This window comes from Trypanosoma brucei, chromosome 9, assembly GCF_000002445.2.
Source record: "Trypanosoma brucei brucei TREU927 chromosome 9, whole genome shotgun sequence".
NCBI lineage: Eukaryota > Euglenozoa > Kinetoplastea > Trypanosomatida > Trypanosomatidae > Trypanosoma > Trypanosoma brucei.
Genome location: NC_007282.1, coordinates 2,157,264 through 2,179,550, shown reverse-complemented (window position 1 = coordinate 2,179,550; position 22,287 = coordinate 2,157,264). Strand labels below are relative to the sequence as shown.

General features: G+C 48.9%; 11 protein-coding genes across 11 annotated transcripts, besides 9 other annotated features; all 11 read left to right on the top strand.

Moving 5' to 3' along the window:
- Nucleotides 1-11: 11 nt before the first annotated feature.
- On the top strand, nt 12-314 carry Tb09.211.4790 (hypothetical protein, unlikely; the record flags this gene model as incomplete). The annotated part of the gene is made up of 1 exon (XM_822526.1): nt 12-314. One exon carries the CDS (start codon nt 12-14, stop codon nt 312-314), a length of 303 nt encoding a protein of 100 aa, XP_827619.1.
- Nucleotides 16-35: a microsatellite.
- A 135-nt stretch (nt 315-449) lies between the features above and the next one.
- Nucleotides 450-2,708, top strand: Tb09.211.4780 (hypothetical protein, conserved; the record flags this gene model as incomplete). The annotated part of the gene is made up of 1 exon (XM_822525.1): nt 450-2,708. The coding sequence occupies one exon, from the start codon at nt 450-452 to the stop codon at nt 2,706-2,708; it is 2,259 nt and encodes a 752-aa protein (XP_827618.1).
- A 65-nt stretch (nt 2,709-2,773) lies between these two features.
- Nucleotides 2,774-2,806: a microsatellite.
- Nucleotides 2,807-3,548: 742 nt separating this feature from the next.
- On the top strand, nt 3,549-4,127 carry Tb09.211.4770 (hypothetical protein, conserved; the record flags this gene model as incomplete). Its single annotated transcript, XM_822524.1, has 1 exon — nt 3,549-4,127. One exon carries the CDS (start codon nt 3,549-3,551, stop codon nt 4,125-4,127), a length of 579 nt encoding a protein of 192 aa, XP_827617.1.
- Nucleotides 4,128-5,254: 1,127 nt separating this feature from the next.
- On the top strand, nt 5,255-6,757 carry Tb09.211.4760 (metacaspase 5, putative; the record flags this gene model as incomplete). Its single annotated transcript, XM_822523.1, has 1 exon — nt 5,255-6,757. One exon carries the CDS (start codon nt 5,255-5,257, stop codon nt 6,755-6,757), a length of 1,503 nt encoding a protein of 500 aa, XP_827616.1.
- A 611-nt stretch (nt 6,758-7,368) lies between these two features.
- Nucleotides 7,369-7,749, top strand: Tb09.211.4750 (hypothetical protein, unlikely; the record flags this gene model as incomplete). Its single annotated transcript, XM_822522.1, has 1 exon — nt 7,369-7,749. One exon carries the CDS (start codon nt 7,369-7,371, stop codon nt 7,747-7,749), a length of 381 nt encoding a protein of 126 aa, XP_827615.1.
- Nucleotides 7,750-7,781: 32 nt separating this feature from the next.
- Tb09.211.4740 (hypothetical protein, conserved) lies at nt 7,782-8,942 on the top strand (the record flags this gene model as incomplete). The annotated part of the gene is made up of 1 exon (XM_822521.1): nt 7,782-8,942. The coding sequence occupies one exon, from the start codon at nt 7,782-7,784 to the stop codon at nt 8,940-8,942; it is 1,161 nt and encodes a 386-aa protein (XP_827614.1).
- Nucleotides 8,943-9,042: 100 nt separating this feature from the next.
- Nucleotides 9,043-9,064: a microsatellite.
- A 279-nt stretch (nt 9,065-9,343) lies between these two features.
- Nucleotides 9,344-9,383: a microsatellite.
- Nucleotides 9,384-9,669: 286 nt separating this feature from the next.
- Tb09.211.4730 (hypothetical protein, conserved) lies at nt 9,670-13,701 on the top strand (the record flags this gene model as incomplete). The annotated part of the gene is made up of 1 exon (XM_822520.1): nt 9,670-13,701. The coding sequence occupies one exon, from the start codon at nt 9,670-9,672 to the stop codon at nt 13,699-13,701; it is 4,032 nt and encodes a 1,343-aa protein (XP_827613.1).
- Nucleotides 13,702-14,532: 831 nt separating this feature from the next.
- On the top strand, nt 14,533-15,501 carry Tb09.211.4720 (chaperone protein DnaJ; the record flags this gene model as incomplete). The annotated part of the gene is made up of 1 exon (XM_822519.1): nt 14,533-15,501. One exon carries the CDS (start codon nt 14,533-14,535, stop codon nt 15,499-15,501), a length of 969 nt encoding a protein of 322 aa, XP_827612.1.
- Nucleotides 15,502-15,874: 373 nt separating this feature from the next.
- Nucleotides 15,875-17,842, top strand: Tb09.211.4710 (hypothetical protein, conserved; the record flags this gene model as incomplete). Its single annotated transcript, XM_822518.1, has 1 exon — nt 15,875-17,842. One exon carries the CDS (start codon nt 15,875-15,877, stop codon nt 17,840-17,842), a length of 1,968 nt encoding a protein of 655 aa, XP_827611.1.
- A 690-nt stretch (nt 17,843-18,532) lies between these two features.
- On the top strand, nt 18,533-19,426 carry Tb09.211.4700 (reiske iron-sulfur protein mitochondrial precursor; the record flags this gene model as incomplete). Its single annotated transcript, XM_822517.1, has 1 exon — nt 18,533-19,426. One exon carries the CDS (start codon nt 18,533-18,535, stop codon nt 19,424-19,426), a length of 894 nt encoding a protein of 297 aa, XP_827610.1.
- A 324-nt stretch (nt 19,427-19,750) lies between these two features.
- Nucleotides 19,751-19,774: a microsatellite.
- A 377-nt stretch (nt 19,775-20,151) lies between these two features.
- Nucleotides 20,152-20,211: a sequence feature (CT-rich).
- A 268-nt stretch (nt 20,212-20,479) lies between these two features.
- Nucleotides 20,480-20,512: a microsatellite.
- A 257-nt stretch (nt 20,513-20,769) lies between these two features.
- Nucleotides 20,770-20,791: a sequence feature (AT_rich).
- A 359-nt stretch (nt 20,792-21,150) lies between these two features.
- Nucleotides 21,151-21,260: a sequence feature (T-rich).
- A 32-nt stretch (nt 21,261-21,292) lies between these two features.
- Nucleotides 21,293-21,928, top strand: Tb09.211.4690 (hypothetical protein, conserved; the record flags this gene model as incomplete). The annotated part of the gene is made up of 1 exon (XM_822516.1): nt 21,293-21,928. One exon carries the CDS (start codon nt 21,293-21,295, stop codon nt 21,926-21,928), a length of 636 nt encoding a protein of 211 aa, XP_827609.1.
- Nucleotides 21,929-22,287: the final 359 nt, after the last annotated feature.

The following is a 22,287-nucleotide window of genomic DNA, read 5'->3' as shown; positions in this document are numbered from 1 at the left end:
AGGGTTGTCTGATGTTTGTTGTTGTTGTTGTTGTTTTTCCACTGCGGTTTGCGGAAAAGCAGTCTGAGAGTTCTAGGTTTGTTTGTTTTTGTGTGTGCGTACCAGTTGTTACTCGATGGACTTCTGCATCGAGTGGTGCTGTTCTTTGCCGAACCACTCTTCCCCATGATACGACCCGACCACGTGTATATATACGTATATGTGGAGCTGCTGCTCTGCTTTTGATGTGTAGCCTGCGCTTTGAACGGGGATTAAACGAACGTGAGTGCTTGTTTATGATGTACATTCCTCCCTTTGTCCCGTTATATCGTTGAGTGCGCAGTCTGAAGAGAGACAGTGCTACTTCCTTCTCGTACGATTTCATTTTCCGTCAACACAGAGACAGTGTGAGCAGTTAGGTTTGCGCGCGACCACATTTGCAACTGTAAGCAAGTTGGGAGGAGTGTAGAATGAGGTGCACGGCATCCGGTCTGCCCCCCTCATTTATCACGGCGGTACGGTCTGGTTTTGACGCTTTCGTCCATTTGCAACGACATCGCTTTGCCTCGTACGTGGAATTGCCCGATGGTCAACCCCGTGAGATGAAGGCGCTTTGGGGAGAACAAACTTCTGCTGCTGCGACCCCGGAAACTCTTTGCCAGTGGTCGGACCTCTTCTTTTTGCGGCTCAAGGCGGTTAGTGACGAGGTGCCTTTTGATCTGACGGTTGGGGTTGTGTGGGAGCTTGTCTCTATCGTGCTTGGCGTCCTCGAAGGGTGTGGCGACGACGGCCTCGTGGTGAATGGGTTGTACGTGGATTGGTATCGTTCCAGGTTCGTGCACCCTGAAGGTGTGGAACAGATTCTTAACGAGCTCAGCTCGTCAACACCTGGAAAAGAGGGCGTCCTCATGGAGATCGTTGGACCATGCATGGTCGCTATGCAGCGCTGCTTTCTGGCAGGGTTGTTTCCAATCAGTGCGCAACTCCTCAGCACATTTATGGAATACTTGCGCACTTTCAGTTTGGATATATTCAGTGCAGAGGAGGAGAGCGCGCTGGCGGATGTCATTCACTTGTTGCTCCACCCACCAGCTAGCGGTGTAGTGCACGCTGCCTGGGCAGACACCGCGAACCGGTTACTTGTTGACTGTAAGCGTATCTTAGGGAATGCGAACAGGAAGGGTGGCGTCGCAATGCAGGTGGCGCAGCAGTTGAAGTCCCTTTGCCTAGATCTCCTTCTCATGGTTAGTGGGGATGCAGCGCTGGTGTTGCATATGTGTTGCCTGCTTAATCTTGATGTGGTGGATTACGTAGCCGCTGTTTGCGTGGTTTGTGGGCCGCCCATGACGTTGCAACAGATGCATCACTTGTTCCGCACGGCTTGGGATTCATGGGAAGGTACGGTGAAGGGACCGTGGTACGTCGCCGTCGTGGAACAGCTACTTGGCTGCCGGTGCGTGGCTGATGTAGTTGGTGTTATGCAGTTTGTACGCGATGCAGTGCGTCGAAATGAGCATATTCAGTCGGTTCCGGCCACCGGAAGACTGAAGGGCCAGGATGGTGATAGCAACTTTGTTTCTAGCCCAGTTTCGAGCATTGCTAGTCTAGGTGAAGATGTTGGTGATGGCAGTGAGGATGTGTCGGGTGTTTATGGGGAGGATGTTAGCATCACTGACAGTGGAGATGACCATCTGTTGGGAGATGCGGTTGAGTTGCCCATGGGAGGCAAAAGTCTTCGTGGCTTTTCTTTACTTTTCATGGCAGCACACGTGGCCGACATCTGTGCACCTCCCATGGGCGCACCTGTGGATCAAATTTCTGTCACCTTCACCCGAAATGAGCTCATTAGGGACTACGTTGAACTCTTCAGGTGGCATCCACTTCTGTGGCGTACGGCAGCTACTTACACAGTGTACTCACCCTTCATGAATCCTGCTGAGCTCTACCGCACCGTGATTGGCCAGACATCGAACGCGGTGCGTGATCGGTACACGTCTTTGTCCCTCCAAACGTTTATCCAGACATCGTGGGAGGATAACAGTCCTTTTCAGGTTGCTCTCCGTCGACTGCTGCACGACAAATATCCGGCGAGTGCTACCGTAAGCAGGTGGATTAGCGCCGTTGATTTCTACAGGCACAAGGCCGTTGACGTACTTAACAGAAAGTTGATCCGTGAAAAGATGACGTGTGGCGACACTGCGTCCGCTGTGTGGCTTGCGTTGGAGAGCCAACAGTCTAAATCCGTTCAGGTACATTTTGAGGAGATCCTGCGCACTCCCAACGCCCTGTTGTCAGACGAGGTGCAACGTGTGGGTCAAGCGTTGAGCAGCTCATTTATTTCTGTCGATGCGAGTCAAAACCTACGCATGCTGAATGTCCTGTGCGCATGTGCGGCCCTATTTGAGTATCGCAAAGCCTGTGCTAGCGCACAACGAGGCGGCGGATCCTCCGCCAGTTTACCTGTTGGGGTCGTGCAGCACTTACTTCGTGCAGCTGACAGAGTTCTTCAGTGTGCAGCTTCGGTTCGCATGCATCCGGAGGTGATTCTTTCCGTGCTGGATCGTGCGGCTAGCATTGCAATCAACCTTCCTCGTTCTCTGCGGCCACGGACACTCCTCCCACGGCTTAGTAGCGCGTTGGAGCTTATGTTCGCGGCTCACTCGGGAAATCTAGCCAGCTACAACGTCAAAGCGGCACCCATTCGTGAGAAGCTGATGAGGCTTCTATAGGGGATAAGTGTGGCTGCATGTCTAGACCCTTGTGTGATGTCTTGTATAGAGTGGAGGAAACGACCTATATACATATATATATATATATATATATATATTCATCTCCATTTCCGATCATTTATGATTTCCTATTCCTGGGCACACGTGGTAGTATTTGTGCCCACTTGTGTTTACTGGAAAGTATGATCTTCTCTGCTCCCCCTTATTTCTTACAGATTTTGTCTCTTTCCTTCCTTCTCCATTTATGGGATCGCAACCGCTGTGTTGTTGCAGACAGTTTTACTGATCGCAAAGGGTGGGGGTAGAACGAGGCTATGCATGCGTAAAGGTGATGTGAGTTTAGAGTTGAGGTACACCTACGAAGGAATTGGGTGAACTCACGGCTTGTAATGCATAACGGGATGAATTCGAAAAAATAGATAAATAAAAGTGCATGCGAGTGAATGAGGAGGGGGGGGGTTGGGGTGCAAAGTACTGTTCAGCAGTAAGCGAGCAGTAACTGGACACATGCAAGTAAGGAGTAGGGGGGGGGGAGTTGTGAGGAGACAGCCTTCTGCGCTGTCATCACGTCCCGTTCCTTTGACGATTACTGTTACTGACGATAATCCTTGGTGCATTTGTGCCCCCGGTTGCAATATTGCTTGTTCCTTTTCCTTATCTTTTCGTAATTCATCTCTTTTTGTTTCCTTTTACTCTAGCTGTCTTTGCCTATTCCGTTGGCGTCCTGACGCTGGCACACTGAGCGGGAAGCAAAAGAGGGTGTGCTTCAGAACGTCAAATACACTGCATTCGTAGTAGGGCGACTCTTATAGAAGATTTGCCCCTGAAACTCGGGCACAAATGTGGAAGCAGCGTCGGAATGATCAGCAGTTCATCCGACCAATGGCTCTGGGTATTATAACCGTGCTGTTTGTTCTTTGTTTATGGTTTGGTTACCACCACGGCTCCTGTGCGGCGGAATCTCGTTCAACACAGGCGGAAGCCGCGCGTCGGCTGCTGAGAAAGAAAGAGCTAAAGGAATGTAGTGATGATTGCAACGAACTTACCGAGAAGGTTTTAAGACTTAACACAGAGATTGGGGCGGTTCTTGCTGAAAGCGCTAAGTTTGAGGAGGAGATAAAAAAAGTTACTGAGAGGGGTACCGGTGCCGATAATGATAGGGAGAGTTGCCCCGTGTTCCAGGGGGCGGCGGAGCATACTGGTGGTTCGTCCACAACATCTGGCGCGGGGCCGAGGTCGGAGAAACCAATACCTGCATCAGTCCCTTCGTCACGAGATTCAAAAGAACGTGTGAGCCCTTTGAAGAAGGCACTAGATAGCAGCCGACAAATGTACAAACGTGTGTGTGGTAGGACTCCCGGTTGTACGATTCTTTCGGATGAATCATTGCTGCAACACCGAGGCGGCCTCAGGGGTTAGGTGAAGTCAAGTGATGGTAAAGCTGGAGTTTGAGTTTGCCAATTCAGACTAGTCTCTTGCAAAGTTTTTTTTTTTTCAGCGGGGTGTGAGAAAAGTTTGAACCGGCAGGGTCCGAGGTCCTGCCGCACTTGTTCTCCCTTTCGTGTGGCAGTCTCAACTCCCCGCTGGTTTGTGACGTTCACACGATGAAACAACTGCAGTGCGCCGGGTAGCAGAGACAGGCATCGCCCGTCGGCGCTGTGAAAACAGTGGATTAATATGCTTTTTTGCCACGTGGACGAATGTCACAAAAGTAGAGGAAGGGGGACATGTACGCTAACGCAAGCGCATATTCCGCTGTGCGTGCCTTCCTAATGTTTCGTATCCGAGGGTTGGCCCTGGTCAGTTAGCGAGCATTGCATTTGCCGCTTATGAGACGGCAGGCATCTCGAGACACTCGCAAAAAATGTTGTTTTCCTCGCAAGTTTGGGTGAGTCATTGCCTCTTCACCCCAGCTTCGTTTTATGCACGTTTTCATTCGACCCCCAACGTCCTTCCCCCTTGTTTATCTGTTTTTTGGAGTGGTTCATGTTGATTATGTTTTGTATTTCCCTTGTGAGTTCGTTGTGTCTGCGTGTTGGAGGAGTCGCCTGGTACGCATGTGTGTGAGTAATTTGAGAGAGGGAGGTTGCTGAACTCCCTTAACGCATCTTTTTTGTTAGTATTGTGTTACTGTTGTTTCTGGCTGCGAAGGTGAGGCCAGATTACACTCATCTATTTTTCACTTTTTTTTGATATTTGTTCTCACTGCCACGGAACTGGGTGAAAATGTAGTGGTTGGCATTTATTGTAAGGACACCAGGAAAGAGCAACGTGACCGCTAAAAATCATTATAATTTTTCTGTTGTGTCTTTCTTCTTAGTTAGAGGAGAGAGTTGCGAGAGCCCATAGTCATACAGACCGTGGAGATATTGTTCTCGAAAGCGTGTGCAACACAGGCTGACGATTGGATTCAAAGCTTGTGGTTGGGTGAGTTTGTACGTACTCAGCATTTAATACTCCCTGCTTAACTCCCTTGCACTTGGATCAGAATAGTTGAGTTGTTCGGGAAAAGAGGGTGAAGCATTTAAGATAAAATACAGAAAGCAATGGACGCAGCTCTCGCTTTGCTATTTGGACAGGTTGCGACCGCAGTCCTGCCTTATGTGGTTAACAGCATTGGCAGGGTTCCACGGCCGAAGCGCGTGGATGTAAAGAAGGCGATGGGAGAGGCGCACCAATGTCGTCCAGTGGTTCCTTACCGGGCTCCCAGACCCTACACGGAGGGACGTGTGAAGGCACTCTTCATTGGAATCAACTACACGGGCTCGAGTGCACAACTCGGTGGGTGTGTTAATGACGTGATGCATATGCTTCAAACACTGCAGAGAATTGAGTTCCCCATATCTGAGTGCTGCATCCTTGTGGATGACCGCCGCTTTCCAAACTTCACGGCCATGCCAACCCGTGAGAACATTATCAAGTACATGGCATGGCTTGTGTACGATGTACGCCCAGGGGACGTTTTGTTTTTCCACTTCTCTGGACATGGAGCGGAGACGAAGGGAGGACGTGACTCGAACGAAAAGATGGACCAGTGCCTTGTGCCCTTAGACTACGATAAGGCAGGCGCCATTCTAGATGATGATTTGTTTGAACTGATGATCAAGGGGCTACCGGCCGGCGTGCGCATGACCGCAGTGTTTGACTGCTGTCATTCCGCCTCGTTGCTGGACCTCCCCTTTGCATTCGTGGCCGGCAGGAATGTCTCATCTAACCAGCGACACGAAATGCGGATGGTACGGAAGGATAACTACTCTCGGGGTGATGTGGTAATGTTCAGTGGCTGTGAAGACTCTGGGACAAGTGCGGACGTAACCAACACTTCGTCCTTCGGTAACGGAACCGTAGCTGCGGGCGGCGCGGCTACGCAGGCCTTCACTTGGGCATTACTTAATACTACAGGATACAGCTACATCGACATATTTATGAAGACGAGGGAGGTGCTTCGCCAGAAGGGCTATAAGCAGGTACCACAATTATCAAGCTCAAAACCGGTTGACTTGTACAAGCAATTTTCTCTCTTTGGCCCCCTTACCATGAACGCAAGCCTGGTGCAGCATTTGCCTCAGGAGTATGTTCAACCGTGGGCGCCCCATCCGGCATATCAACAACCACACGAAGCAACACTCCCTGCTTCCGTATCTCAGCCACACTCTCAGCCAGTAATGGGGATCCCTGTTGCATCAACCAGCAACGGTAAATCAAATCCGGGGGTTTCTGACGGAGGAAGGGCTTCAGGAGAGGTTTACCCACCGACGCAGTACCCATCATCGCACCCGGCGCCCCAACAACAGGCGTATTACCAACCACCACAACAGGCGTATTATCAACCACCACAACAGGCGTATTACCAACCACCACAACAGGCGTATTACCAACCACCACAACAGGCGTATTACCAACCACCACAACAGGCGTATTACCAACCGGAACCACACCATCAGCCAGCCCCGCCGCCACCACCAAAGAAAGAAAATAAACCGGCGCGACCCGGATACCCGATGAGCTATTGTATGAAATTTTCGCAGGGTAAACCCGGCCGCAAGTGAGCGAGTTGACCCCTGGGGAGATGTCTATGACCCACCCTTCCCACCGTTTTTTAATTTCTTTATGACACACCGGAAGTGGACGGTTTAGTTTTCACCCCCTTATCCTTCCTTTGTCCTTAATGACTAGTGAGTGGGATGGTAGGAATGTTGTTGAGGGTTTACTGACTATCCATCGTAGGGGTAGTGGGGGACTGTATTTGCATATATCATATATATGTATGCTAGTCGCATTGGTCCTATTTTTTTATTTTTAAAGAAAAAATCCGCCAGTGAGTTGTTGTTCTGCTTCTACGTTTATTCATTCGAAGGCGCGTATGCACATCCAGAGATAAATAAATATAGTATTACGACATTGTTCAACGTGTGTAGAAAGCGTGACTTTATAGTCATATCATTAAGCGAGGCAGAGGAAACGGCCAAGCAGTTTCTTTTTTAAAAAATATTTACCCCTACTCTCTTGTCCCCGTTTTGCTGATGCGAATATGGGACGGTTCTTCCTTATTCGTGAGGGGGGGGGGAGAGAGTCTCAGTTACCGGTAAGATAACTTGAGTTACCTTACCGGTAGTGGTGCATCGTCCCATTGTTTTGTTATTGCACGATCATCCATTAGATGATGGTGCGTGCACAAGGGTGGCATGGTTGGGTAAAGATATTGAACTCCCTCCCCGTCTGTTTCTCCCTTCCTCTTACTCTTTACTTATTCCCAAGTGCAATTGCATACACCCGGAAGGGGTTTTGGTCATGTGACCACTTCCGACTTTTCCCTATTAGCTACTGTTTTCTGCTTCCTTTATTTCCGTCGCTTGCTTTGATCCCTCATGTTGTACAGGGCTTTTACCACGAGCGTGTGCAGTGCTACTTTTTTTTTTCCTTTTCACTTTGCTCGTTACCAATCCCTTTGCTACTTAGTGTTAGGGGCGAGGAGGAAGGGGGTTTACTCATCAATAAGTGGTCAACGGAAAGGAGACGAAAAGGGAGGGGGGAAAAATAGTGCGGGTACTTTTATCATTATTAGACTCGCAAATGTTCCGGCGGTTTATTCCATGTATGAGGAGCGGTGCAGCGGGCCCGCTTCGTGCCGTGGTGACCACTGCTCGTAGGTTTCAGGGCACGAAATCTGGAGGTGGCAGCGGTCGGGAGGAGGCATCAACGGAGGGCGTTGCTCCTGAAGTCAGCCCCAGTTCTGATAAGAGTTCGTCAATTACGAACGTAAATATGGGTGTGGAGAGGAGAGAGGGGTTCCTCGAACCATCGGATGACGTGGTGCTGGAGTATGCTCGGCACGCCTTGGCAAGGGATGGAAGGGACAAGGAGCCTGAGGCTCTTATTTGGCGGTGGGATACAACGTACCCTCCCATTCTTTCGAGAGGGAAGCAAAACTTCTACGACTACACAGATGATATTCCCACCCATGTGAAACCCTTTTGGCATCACGAGTACTACCAGCAACGCGAGTACTTCCGCCTGCAGCGTGCGAAACTTCCCCTGAAGGAACGTGTGAAAACTTGGAGCGCCGTTGTGTTCTGCATCTCACTAGTGGGTGGGGTGCTGACCTTCTTTCGAATATGGGTGGAGCAACCGAAGGAAGTGCGACAGCTCAGGGAGGAGCTCCTTCAGCAAACGTACGGCAGGGTGCTTGAACTCGCTGCCGGTCACGGACAGAACATTGGGGCGTACCCATACGCTGTCCATGAGATTGTTATGTGTGATGCAAACGCCCAGCAGCTTCAGGCCATTCGGTATCGCATACCACAGACGGCATATCCCAAGTATGACGTGCGCCGTGTGCGCTCAGAGAACCTTGAGATGTTTGCTGATGGTGAGTTTGACTGCGTAGTTGACATGTTTGGACTGTGTTCGCTTCATGATCCTCTCAAGGCTCTACGGCAGATGCAGCGCGTCGTTAAATCAAGTGGTCTTATTCTTCTACTTGAGCACGGCAAAAGCCCGTATTTACCAATCAACTGGTTTCTCGACTATTTTGAGGAGCGACACAGCGTAAACACACACGGCTGTAAGTGGAATTCACCTATTAGGGAGTACTTGAAGGAGTCACGTCTGGAAATAAAGGAACTTAGGAATATGCACTATGGAACGACGTATTACGTCGTAGCGTACCCGGAGGTACTTGAGGCGCTTAGTGCTCGTGGTGGGTCACCAGACGTCCAAAAACCCAGGGAATAGGTTACGTTGCGATGGGAGCGCAGGGGAGACAATCGCAGGGGTTTTGGTCGATGTGCTGCCGAGGCTTTGTCGTTGTCGTTGTTGTTGTTGCGATGGAGGTGTTGGTTGGTTGGTTGGTTGGTGAAGGGAAGAATATTTTCAACTTTATCGTCAGTCATTTACACTTACATATAATACTGTTTTATTTTTTCCTGTATTTCTATATGCTTCGCTGCGTGATTATTATTGCGTAACCGCAGTGTCGTAAAAAGATTGTGTATGCGTGGGAATGGGCACGCGTAGGTGGTGTTACAGTAACCCTCGAAGTCCCTGAGCGGGCACTATCGCTTCGTCTGAGAAAAAAAAATATGTGTCATTCAGCTGCACACCGATGGTTTTCTCATTAGTCTATCTTCGTCTTATCATTTGTTTACTCCTTCATTTATTTGTTTGTTTATTCATATGTCCCTTCCCGACGTTATAACCTCTTTTATCCCACTGAGGGGGTGTTTGTGTATCGCACTGCGTCGGGGATACGTTCGGTAAGTTTTGTTATAACGGACAAGAGTTCAAGGTGTTGCTTTCCACTGCTAATTTCTCGCGTTTTCTTAGTGACGAGCCATATCTGCGTTTCGTTTATTTTATATTTTTTCTTTCTGTTCCTTTCTCTCTTTCGCTCCGCTTTCACCACTCCCCCAGGCCTGGTCAACGTACACATACGTATATCAATAATTCATTATATATTTATATGAGCGAGTGGGAAGTAGATGAGTGTTGTGATCCACAGCATATGATTCTCCTGTTGGAGCCAAAGAATGCGCAGCGGGAGTTTCCCCCTCACCACACGCTTTGTGCATCCTGTTTGGTTGATCGACTCGACAAACTTCCCGCGTTGCACGTCGTGCAGGCTTTACAGGATATCATGCTATCGTTACAATACACCTTTTCCCCAGTGCTTGTCAAACACCGCACGAACTCCCTGCACGAAAGCTCCTTTGTCGACGTCCCTGCACAGGGTTGCTTGTCGTCGCCACCGTGGGATTTACTCTTGCGATTCGCGGGTTTGTTGCAGGATCTCGGGGCGAAGATTTGCCGTTGCATCTCGCTTCACCACCACATGCCGCTGTACAAAGCCGGCCTGTCGGTGCTTGCTCTTGTTTTTACTCTGCTTGAGGAAGCAACAGAGAGTGGCCTTTTTTGTCACACGGAGTGTCTTGGCATGGATGGGCGCAGTTACGACTTTACTGTCCAGGGACATACAACGCTGTTGTCGCAGCCGCCAGTGGGTCTCTCGATATGCCTATGCGAAACAGTCCTTGCTGGGTTATCACAGGAGGTAAAAGTCACAGCGGATGATTTCTCCGTTCCTCTGCCGCTTCTTTTGCTAACGGACCTGGCGGAGGCGAGTCCCCCTTTTCTGTGGTGTGTTGCGGAGCACTGCGTGCCACACATGTGTTCTCTCACTACAGCACTGACAGATGCGTTCCGAGTGGAGCTCTTGCTTTATCTGCTCCACCTGGCCTTCGAGGCGTGCGCCAAACACCCTGTATGGCTCGAGAGTCTAGCAAATGCACTCCCTGCTTCTTCGTGGGGTGTTCGGAGGTCACCTTTCTTGACCTATCTTACGTGGGCGTTGGAAACGTTTCGTGGGGAGGAGCCGGTAGTTGCGAATGCTCTTTACCTCACGCGTTTCGTTTTGCAGTACGGGACAACGCGTACGGCGCTGTTTACTACCACCCCTCTGCCGCACCATGATGCTGCTGCTGGCACTGCGGGCGGCAAGAGTGATAGCTACGGATTGCCTTTGAGCGACGCGCTGGGGCTTGCGCGTAACTTAATTATTTTGCTGCTGCATCTTAATGGAGATGTTGTGGTGGCAGCGGCTGAGGCGCTAAGAGAGCTATTTGTGGAGAAGCCTCTCTTGGGTGAATGCCCTGATCTGTCTGATTACATTATTGAAGCACTGAGAACCGCCTCAGCTGATACAGCGCCTGCTTTGGTGGGACTGCTAAACAACCTACCAAGTGGTAGTGTGCCCTACGGACCGTTGTTGTGCGTATTGTTTGAGGTTTCATCTATCAGTGGGAAGGCATTTGAGGACGCGGTGAGAGGCCCGCACTTCGTGGACGCCGTTATTGACCGCCATACCAACCTTAACGATGTCGCCGAAAAAATAGTGCGCAGCGTGCGCGATGGAAGTTCCGTATCCTTCCACTGCTTTCTGTTGGAATGTCTCTGTCTTGAGCGAGCATGCAAACATGAGAATTGTGGAGGTGCCTCTCTTCTTCCTGAAACTATTTCTATGTTGACAAACACTTTGTTGCACGTCGTGTGGGAGCTCTGCGGGGAGGCTACGGCGGGTACTGAAGCGGGTGGTAACTACCACGCTGACCAGCAGTTGTTCCCCAGCGAATTCCGTACAATCCCGTGCGGGGCGCTCCACAGTCTTATTTGTGTGGCGGCCTTTTTGCTTCCTGGGTGTGAAGTGCTGCTCATGCAGTTGGTTGTAGGCCTTCTGGGGGAGGCACTACGTCAGTTTCAGATACGGAATGACGGAGGTATACCGGATACCAGACTCGTGTTTGACAGTAGTTTGGGTGATGCCATCTTGAAGATGGGGTCCACCGTGATTAGACGTCTCGTTGGTAAGGGAGACGACTTCGGCATAGGTGACAGTCAGCTCGAACAAAAGGTGTGCCACCTTCTCCGGGGCAACCTCCTGACGTTGCTGCTCAGCGTACCGTCTTCGTTCTCAGATCTCCGCGTTAGTGTCATGAATGATTTCCTGCTTTTAGCTCCTGCAAATCGTGACTTGACGGGGGAAGATGGACAGATTTACTTTACCTTCGTGAAAGGGGCTGATGGCTTAATGTCTCCGCAACTGCTTGTCAATAACTCCTTGCGCCGGCACCCACACTGGGCGGCTTCGTTTCTGTTAGCCCTAGCCACCGCGGGATGTGAGCAGCCACTGGGGAGTGGGCAGCTCGATTCCTTTTTATTTGAACAGCTCTCGCTTGTTCCGCTCTTCACTGAAGGTGCGAGGCAGGTGTTTGCGTCGGGTGGTTATAGTGGTGCGTACAGGACGGGTGATGATGTAATTCCAAGCGAGGACCGCTGTTCCGTGGCCGAGTTTTCCGCTTTGAAGGTATCTTTGGCAATCCATAAGTGGGGGGGAGAGCAACCACAACGTGATATTTCTCATTTAAACGCCTGCGTTTCTGTCAGTGGTGCTTCTGTCGTATCAGAGGAGCTACGTCTATCGCACCTGCAGATGTTCCGTTCCGCAGAACCCCAATGGTTAGAAGCGCTAGGGGCTCGAACGTGGGGCAAGGCACTGCTGGCTGCCCTTGTTTCAAGTGCCATCATTCAAATTGAGAGTGATAGGGAACAGGGACGCATAGAAGAAGCACATGATTATCTCTTCACCGGTTCCCAACATCGAGACAAGGATCAGGTTACTCTTTGTTCCCTTGTTGTGAATCATGCTGCTGGCTGCGGGTTGTTTTTGTCATTGCTGTTTAACACGCTGCGGCGGCGTACTGCCTCAAATGACCACCCGCTCAGTTGCCGCATCATTTCTTTCTTGTGTCGATGTTTACATGCAGAGGAAAGTACTGATACCACGGTGATTATTGAGTTCGTTCGCTTACTTCTCGAGCAGCACCTGACACCACTGCTACTCTACAGGGAAGCCGCGCCGTTTTTGGTAGGGCATGCTGCACGGCTTGTTGCTTTGTCGCTTTCTCGGCTTCCCCTGAGTGTGGCGAGCTGCTGCGACCACACACTTTTCAAATGGGCACTTCAGAACGTGAGGCAACCGAGTGGACAAGTGTACATGTGGATGACGATATTTCTCTTGCTGAGACGTGCGCATCGTAGCGAGTTTGCTCTACGTCATGAGGTGGAGCTGGGGGCGGAGTTAAACCACATGGTGAAGGGCGGGGATGTGTCTCCCTGTATTGAAGCAGCGAGGGCAACGGTCTGTTGGATGGTGGAGGGTGAAATGATGCGCTGTGGGGTTGGCCGGCACCACTCTGCTGTTCAAATCCCATTAAACGAGTGGTCCAAAGTTGCGCCGGGAAATTTAACGTTGCGTGCGTTTGTAATCTGCAGCGTTGAACATCGCATGAAGTGTTGTTGGTCTTCCGCGATGAACCAATTTTTGGAAGTGGCGGCGCCACTGCTTCTCACGTGGGTAAGCGAATTGATGTTTTACCACTGCGAGACCGTTGCTGCATCTCGTGTGTGCCACGAGCTGTTGGGGAAATTCCCACACTTATCATGCTCTCTAGAGGCTTTGGGCCTTTTTTTTCTGCTTACCGGAGTAGTGGTTGCTGGTACCAGGTCTGAGAAGCAGGGAAATGATCCGGTACATTCCGTGGGTGTAGCTGAGGGTGGCTGGGTGTTTGCGGCCCTTCTAAACGCTTGGCCCTCATGGGCAGAAGCGGGTGGGCTTCGGGAGGCGGTTGCCGTGTTTCTCTCAGGACTGGGGGAGGAATCCAAACTGTGTAACGGTGCCAAGCGACCGCGTGAGTTACTGGTTTCGGGTAGTGCTGCAACTGTTGCTCAGTTCAATCGCCCGTCTCTAAATGTTTATGAAGCGGTGCGGGCAGTCCTTGAGGCGTGTGAGTTGCAAGCGGAGCGTTGTGGACCGTTTCCCGTCAACCGCGCAAAAGATTTCTACTTGCGTTGGCCGGTAGAGGCAATAAGTATCGATATGGAGCGCGATATCGTGTTCAGAGCTGCAGAAGGTGGTGGTGAGCTCATGGTTGCTTCCTGAAAGATTTGTGTGGTGCGCTCCAACCAGCCACTGAGCCCCCCCCTGTGACTGTGCCACTGGTTTCTCTCTTTTATTTTTTGTGTTTGTTTAAGCGTGTTCATTTTTTTTTTCGTGTCACTTGCAAGGATACCAACGTGAAGCAGGTTGCTGCCGTTAGGCCTCGGCAAACATCCATTTTTTTAAATTTTCACATTCGTAGCCGAATGTTTTCGATTTATTCATTGTTTAGTTTAAAACTTATTACTGTTCTCTAGCGTCCCATCTTTTTTCACAATCTATCTTACTTCAACACAGACATACAGAGTGAGTTTAGTTTTCGGGGTGTGGAAAGGTTTTGGAAGCACTTACTGTGTTCTCCCGTTTTCTTCCTGCGTGATATGAGATGTTCAATTCTCGAGATTTCTGTGCCCTTTTTGTGATTTCACTCGATTTTTTTTGTTTTGCGTGCTCAGTTTTGTGGATGCCACATCTTCTAATGCAAATGCATACATATATGTGACCTTGCTAGCATTTTACTCTTTCGTTTTTGTTTTTTGTCCCATTGTTTTTTTATTTTCATTTTATTTTTCTCCACTAACGTCACCCACATACCCGCGGCGTGATGGTGATAAGGTAAAGTGCATTCTTTTTTTTTAAAGGCCATTTGCCCGTGTCAGACATCGGGCGGTGGCTTCTGTGTCAAGTAATACTCGCACTACACCACGAAGCAGCGAATACGTATTATCATTGCGCTTGTGTGCAGGAAGTGGTAGGGAAAGAGACATATCACATTGCGTATCTACTGGGAGAAGAGAGTAGGTGACTTGTACACAAACTCATCGTTTTCTAGTGATGGATGACACTCGCATCAATTGGATTCTCGAGAACCGCAGCAAGTACTACGAGGTGTTGCAAGTTCCCAAAGATGCGGATGAGAGAACCATTCGACGCAGCTACCATAGTTTAGTTCTTCAGCTTCATCCCGATAAGAACCCAAATAACCCGAGGGCAAGAGAGGCATTCTGCGCCGTCGCCCGCTCTTACGAAGTGTTAATGGATGGGAAATTGAGATATGTTTACGATACCCATGGTGAAGAGGTTTTAAATAGGTGGGAATCATCGGAGCTGTTCTCATTGTCAGAAGTCGCACTCCGTCTCGTGCACTGCGCGTCAGCTAAGGTGCTTTACCACGCAGCGTGCCGCATTCATGCCACCGAAACTCTCTGTGAAAAATTTTCATGGACGGAGCCATTTTTGCCGCAGGGGCATAACGACATGTTTGAGATAAGATTTAAGGTGAAGCGCAGGGCGTCTAGGCGGCTTGGCGAAAGAAATTTTCTAGTGGTTCTGCTCATGTTTATACTTGCCACACTAAAGACCCCTGTATTGGACGCGTGGGAAAGGTATGGAAGAATAGAAGGGACTGGTGGGAATACTTACAGTAGTTTGGCTGGTAGCGGTCGTGATGGAGACGTCGGCGCCACATTTGTTTACAGTGCGGCAACAGAAGGTGGAGTGAAGGGCGTTACCGTCTGGCGGCCCTCAACAGTGAGTGAGGCGATAGCCCGGAAGCTTGTGCAGCAGTGGATTGAGAAGGTGTGTCCTGTGGAGTTACTCTTAGCTTGGGCGTCGCGAGAGCGCTACGAGGTGACCGCTACGATTCGTGTGCGGAGGGGGCTAAAAGCTGTGAAGGCCCCTGATCGCTCCGCGAAGAGGAAGTGGCCACGCAAGTTGTGGAGTCCGAAGTTCAATGACACGTTTTCCGTGACATCGGCGGATCAGCTGTTCGTTTCCTCTCCACTTTGTGTTTTAACTGATTGAAGGAGCGCCCGGTATTCGCGTCAAGGCTCCCGTACAAGCCGAAGTTGTCGCGAACAATACCCCCCTTTCAACTCGCACTCCGTTCGTTTGTGAGTTTTTGCTCACTCGTAATGGGGAGTGTGCGTTCCGTTATTGGAGGGAGGTTTCTTTGTTCTCCCTCCCGGTTTCTGGGCGTCTCCCAACTCTCTTCTTTTTAATTTGCATTTCGAGTGTGTGTTTTGTTGTTGTATTTGTTTTGCTATTTTATGTGTGTGGTATCGACATGAGTGCGGCAAGTTTCATCTTTTTGTTCCTTTGTTTTTTTTTTATTTCTCAATCCTGTCCACCGGTTCTTGCAGCGAGGTGAGGGTGGAATACATATCACTCCTACGGAATGGATGGGCGGATTAAAGGCCTCTTCAGAGCCGCATGCAGCGATACGATGACGCCGTGGGAGGCTGCCCTTCAAGTTGTTTACACCCTCCTTGGGCCCAGTCGTAGCACGTGCGATGTTGGGCTTTTTCACGAGGCGGTAAGCGAATGCATGCGGGTTTGTTTACTGCATCGCAAAGCGTCTGAGGCCCTTCGCGTCCACGGGCTGTTGAACCGTTGTGGACACGCGATGGAGTGGCATCCCCGAAAGTTGCGACGCCTCCCTTCGGCATCGGCGGGTTTAAGCCCCAAGTCGCTGCAGGGGCTTTCTAGTGATGAACTTGCTTTATTGGCACTGCGTCAGCAACCCCACCGCGTACATCAAAGTATGATTGTGGCTGAAATTATAGCAGCTGAGCGTGGGGACTGTGTTGGTGATGTTGGTATTGAGGCTGCCGTGGCACAGTGTAGTTTGGACACTTCGTGCGGCGGTGACAGTGTTGTCAGGACATGGTTTCCCACTAAAGGTGGTGCTGCAGGGATTTATTCAATAGCAGGCTTGGAACTGACACAGCTATCGGAAGCAGAGCAGTTCCGCATTCAGTTTCAACAAAATATACAGCTACTACGCACCACGCAGCGATTAGGTGGTCAGCTGGGTCTTTATTATCTTCTTTCGCAGATGCGTCGCGTGGTGGAAGACGTCCGTCTCGCATCTGAGGTTGAAATTGAGCCTCTTATAGACCTTGGTCGTGCGGTGCTGAACCACCCGCTGGTCTTCACGACACCCACAAGCGAGTTGGCTCGAGAACGACTGTTGTTTGAAGACTTTGGTCGTTTTGCTGGTAGTGAGGGTTTGAGTAGCATACAAGAGAAGAAGCTTGCCTCTCTTGAGGCCCTCACCGAGTCCATGCGGCCGCTATGTAAACAACCATTGAAGTTTATGCATTGCGTCACAGCATCGTGGGATGCACTTTTTATACGTCGGGCTGCGGCCACGTTGGTTCTCCCTGGCGAGGCTCACGACGTTCTACCGCGGCGTTACAGCATGAGGGCGAGGACCGATTCCCGAGTTGGCCAACGAAGAAGCAAGGAACCCGAGGAGAATAGGCTAGGTGCGTCTCGATGGACGGACCCAAACGGTGAAGTGTTTGGTGGTACAGATATTGAAGGTGCAGCAGAGCGCGTTGAATTTATTATTCGCCGCCGACTTCATCACGACATTGTGGTACCCGACTCTTGTTTCGTTCTTCAACACTTTAACCGCCTGCTACAGCTTGCAAAACATCGCGAGGTTGTTGTACCGTACTCTGTCCTCCTCGACATCGCCCATTCTGCGCTGGAGGATCAGGGCTCTCGGCGTTTCCACTCACGTCGTGTGCTTCTGGCATTGATGCATAACACCACCACTAAACAAACGGCACTGGAGAGTAACCGTCTGCTGAGCCCCTATTCAATATCCATGAAGGAGCACTGTGGTGGTGTTACTCTGCTTGGCCTCCAGGATGAAGTGGCTCTATTGGAGGAAAGTCAAGAAAGATTCTTCTTGGCTCCTGATTCTGCGCGGGTTGAGCCAAGTTGCTCCAACCCCCCATTGTTGAGTGATGCCCATTATGCGAGTGTGCTCGTTGCAAAGCAATTGGAAAAGATTGTCTCTGTAACAAATGGGCGACTAACAGGCGAATCGGCATCCGTCAAGGGACAGGGCGAATTGGACCTTTTAGTTTCAGGTGTCGTTGAAGCCATGACGGAGGAAAAGTGGGGAAGCAACAACAGTCAAAGCTCGAGTTTTCTCAAACATCATAGTGACCATAACGAAAGAAACATATGCGATGGTGACGGCACTGGTCCCCCAGTGCTTTTTAAGTCATCCCGCTTGCGCTCCTCCCGGGCACGCACACCTGTTATTGTGGCAACAACAAATGGGAGCACACGTCGTGCTGCTTTCATGGTTGGGTTGCCGATGTATCCCTCAGTGAGTGCTGTGTAACTTCATCTGGTGGATGTTTTTTTTTTTTGCTTTTGCATGTGTGTTTTGTAGGAGTTTGCTTTGAGAAAGTGGAGCCCTCACGGAGGCGAATCTATTCGAATCGAGTTGTTGAATGTATGAGGGGTGGATGCGAGTGTTGCTGTCATCGTCGCTCCCCTTTTGTGTTTCTCCTTTCTAGTTGTGTGTATATTTATATATTTGGTTTTCTATTTGCTGTTGATTTACAATAGCGATAACCAGTTATTGTGAAGGCTGGAGCGTTTGCTCCGTTATGTGTTGCTGGTGTGTGGGACCCCTTGGTTCTCTCAAAGTTGTCCCTTTCGTGCGCGAATTTTTTTTATCCGCATGAGCTCCTTGTTGATAAGTATAATTCCTTCCGTATATTTGCTCGTTTAGTGTCTACACAGCTGTGGGAGCAAATATGTTTATATATTTGTTAATTTTTTCTCTTTCTTTTCTTTTTTACTTTCTTCTTTTCAATCCACCTACTTCTATTACGATGCGCGTACAAAGCAATCAGTGGTATTATCTATTATTACTCACAAAAAGGGAAATTGGTTTCCTTGCAGTGTTACCATTTGTTTCCGTTAACGTGTGAGGTGAACCCCGTACCAGTTGTATTCTCCAGACGGCGGCAAATATATACGCTCTAAGAGAGGGAGAGAGAAAAAGAAACTACAAGCACTTTAAATGTTCCGCAGGTCCTGCATATCAGCTTTCCAACCCACGGCATTCCTTCGCGTATCGCTGGTCTTTAAGCAACTTGAAGGTTCCAACCCATTAACTGTAAAGGACAGACCCGTGAATTCATGGTCCGACGAATTTCTAAAACCACCCGTATCGAAGGAGATGGCAGACAAGTACGGCCGATACGCCAAATACTCCGACCCAACGTTGTGTTCAGTGGATACCTCTTCTGAGGTTGTTCTCAACACATATCCGGAGGGATCTCGTGAGGGACGCATTGAGGCCACAGCCGGCGTCGCTCTCAAGGATTACGACGCTTCCATGTGGGACGAGGAGTTTTTCCGCAAGTACATATTGAAACCGAAGTTGCCTAATGAATTAGAGGACCGTGCGCGCGTCACAGACTATGCGCTGAATTCTGCATTGTTGGGATTTGTTATTCTTATGGTGCGGTATGCCGTGTTGCCGCTGTGGTACGTTGGACAGCCGGCCATGTCCATGGTTGGTCAAATGAACATTGAGGCTGAGGTGGGTGAGCTAGAGGACCGTGAATGCAAGACTGTAGTATGGCGGGGCAAACCCGTGTTTGTTTATCGCCGCTCAGAGCGCCAAATGAATGATGTGCTGGGGACTCCACTCAGTGCACTGAAGCATCCCGAAACGGACGAGGCCCGCTTCCCTGACCATCGTGAAATGGCTGTTGTCATCGCTATTTGCACTCATCTCGGGTGCATTCCCATTCCTAACGAGGGTCTCTTTGGTGGCTTCTTCTGTCCGTGTCACGGCAGTCATTACGACGCTTCAGGTCGTATTCGTCAAGGTCCCGCCCCTCTTAACTTGGAGGTACCGCCGTACCGCTGGGTGGATGATAAGACGATATATTTGGGAAAACTATAGGGAAAGCGATGCAGTTCTTCAGGATATGCGTGCATGATTTTTTTTCTTTTTTTTTTTTGTGTGTGTGTGTCTGTGTGAGCAAGATATTTCTCCATTTTCTTCCTTTTCCTTTTCGTAATGGTTAAGTGTACGCGCATGTTTGCGTGGCCATGTTGGTGCATATGTATCTTTATTGGCATTTAATAGAAGGGGGTACCGGAAAAAAAGATAGGATGAACATACATGGAAGTTGTAGTAGTGAAAGAGTGATGAAGGTGTAAAGGGAGGAAGAAAGGGGGGGGGGAAAGCAAGAGTGATGGTGAGAGTTTGGAATTTGTTAGCGTGTGATGATGATGATGATGATGATGAATCTTAATCCTACTGTTCTCACGCTAAATGTTTAATTTTTTTTTTATTTCCTTTTTTCCTCCGCCTTTTCATCCGCACTTACAGGAATGATGCAGGGGTGCTGGTATTATGGGAGCAAAGGGGGAAGGTAAAAGCAAAAAAGGAACAAAATTACGTGCGTATGTATCCCTGGTTTTGATGGTAATCTTAGCCACGTCAATTATCATGATTAACGCTAACAGGCCATTATGGCTATCGCTATGAGAACCGCCATCGTTGGCGTATATATATATATATATATGTACCTCGTCTCGTATGTAAAACCGTTATTTGTTCAATTCTAGTGGAGTAGGATAACAACAAAGGAAAAGGAAAGTGCTTGATAATGGGGGAGCTTTAAAAGAAGAAGAGAGAAGGAAAAGAAAAAAGAAATGGAATGAAGATGAGGAAAGAGTAGATCTAAAGGGGGAGAGGGGAAATATTATCACGTTAGGGTGTTGGCGACCAAGTGTTTAGGAGGATGTGGAATGAAGGTTTGAATATGTTGCAATTTTTTAGCAGCGTATGCATATGCTTCTTTTCATTCACCTCTTTCCTCTTGCTGTAGGAGGGTTTCTCATCCACATCTTATTTATTTTTACTTTGTTTTGTTTAGACATATTTCTTTTATTGATTTTGTCTCGCTTTACAATGCCACCACTTTGATGGCATTTGTAGTAGTCTATTTGTTTGTTTGTTTGTGTGTGTGTGCGTGTGTGTTTTCTGATGCCCATATGCAATAACATACATATCTGTGGGCGTGACGACGCCTTTCCTTCCACTCCTTTTTATTTCCTTTTCGTTCTCTTATCTTTATTTATTACCGCCTTGGACGTCAAGACTGAAGGCGTTTATATATCAATAAATCAATTTATATTATTGGGTACTGCTGCCGTTTTTTTTTCCTCTTTAATCATGCCGTTTCCTCCCTTTCCATTATACACCTTTAAATAATTATTCTCTTGCTGTCCTTTGTCTTTTTTTAAAATTTTTTTTTAACTTTAGGTTTATTACACATTAGAGGGAGGTTACACTCCTTTTGGTGTCGCTCTTCAATTGCGAGGGGGGATCGACGGTGAACAATCGTTCAATCATTTGATCATCAAAAAAAAAAAAGCAAAAGAAAAGTGGGGTAACTCGCCATCCTCAACGTAACTGGTGCATTTATGCACTGGGTCCATAGTTACGGATACTCATAACATTTTTGTGCATTGTTTTTTTTTTTTAAAGAAAAATTTCTGTTACATAGCCGGTAAAGCCACCGTTTCTCCTTTCTTCCCATTCCCATTCACAGCCATCCATCTGCTAGATTGCTGTTGGTTACAGCGGCAGCAGTAGTTGTGGAAGGCGCGACAGTTAGACGAGGGAAGAAGGCAGAAGAAAAAGAAAATATTAATAATTAACAAAAAAAAAAAGGAAGTAAAAATAAGTAAGAAGAAAAAGTCAGAGGGGAAAAGAAGAGGGGAGAGGGTGAAGTTGCAGTTGTGGTAATTATTTTTCATGGCAACTGGAAGTCAAATCCCCACCTTCCATGGCAGAGCGAAGCGCCGGCGTGATGATTCACTCACATCAGAATGTGAAGTGATGCAGCTGAGCGTCTTTCCTAGTTCCTGTGGCGTGGTGCCTCCAGGTGATTGTGTTGTGCGGAGTTCTTTGGGAGGAACGGAGGGCGCGTCTCGTCGGTTCAACTTATGGTGCAACGCCGTTCACGCATTGGCCGATGCACATGAGGAGACGAAGAAGCGACTCACTTGCAGGCAGCAGATGTTTAGTGACGTTGCAGACGATAGCATTACGGGTGGTTCCGGTGTTTTGCAGCAGGTGGAGGTTAACGTCACTTGTGGGGACACCGGGAGGAGTTATCTTTTCACATTTACCGTACCGCCACGTAGGACTCATTACAGGGCCATGGAAGACATGGGGGATCATACAAGTCACCAGGCAGATGTTGCGCTTGCGCTCACCAGCCAAGTTATGGCAAAAGTGGGTTTAATCGGTGATCGGACGTGGTGTTTGGTTTTCCGTGGGAAAAATGTTCGTTCAGAAGCTGGGGCCGAGTCACTTATGTCAGCGTTGTGCGATAGGCCATGTGGAATGATCATGTTGGCACTATATCGCACTTCAGGGTTGCAGTAGGTGTTTTCTTACACCTGCACTCTGTGACTTTGTTTGATTGTTGTGCACTTAACTCCTTTTGTTTTGTTCACTAATTTTTCAGGTTACCTTGTTTTGTATTTTTGCCGTCTGTAAATCATGGGGATGTGAAATGTGTGAACTTATTGTTGATGTGGTTAGTTGGTGACGTTAGCGTTGGGCCGCCACGTTCCTCAGGTGTTGCGGCATTTTTTTTTCCTTAATTTTTGATCTGTTATGGTGTCCCGTTGCATGTGGAAGGCAGACAAGCGGGGAGGGGAAAAAGTAAAACCAAAGAAAAAAATTACAAGGAAAGGGGAAACTGCATTAGCTACTACATAGTGAAGGGGTGGGAACATTTT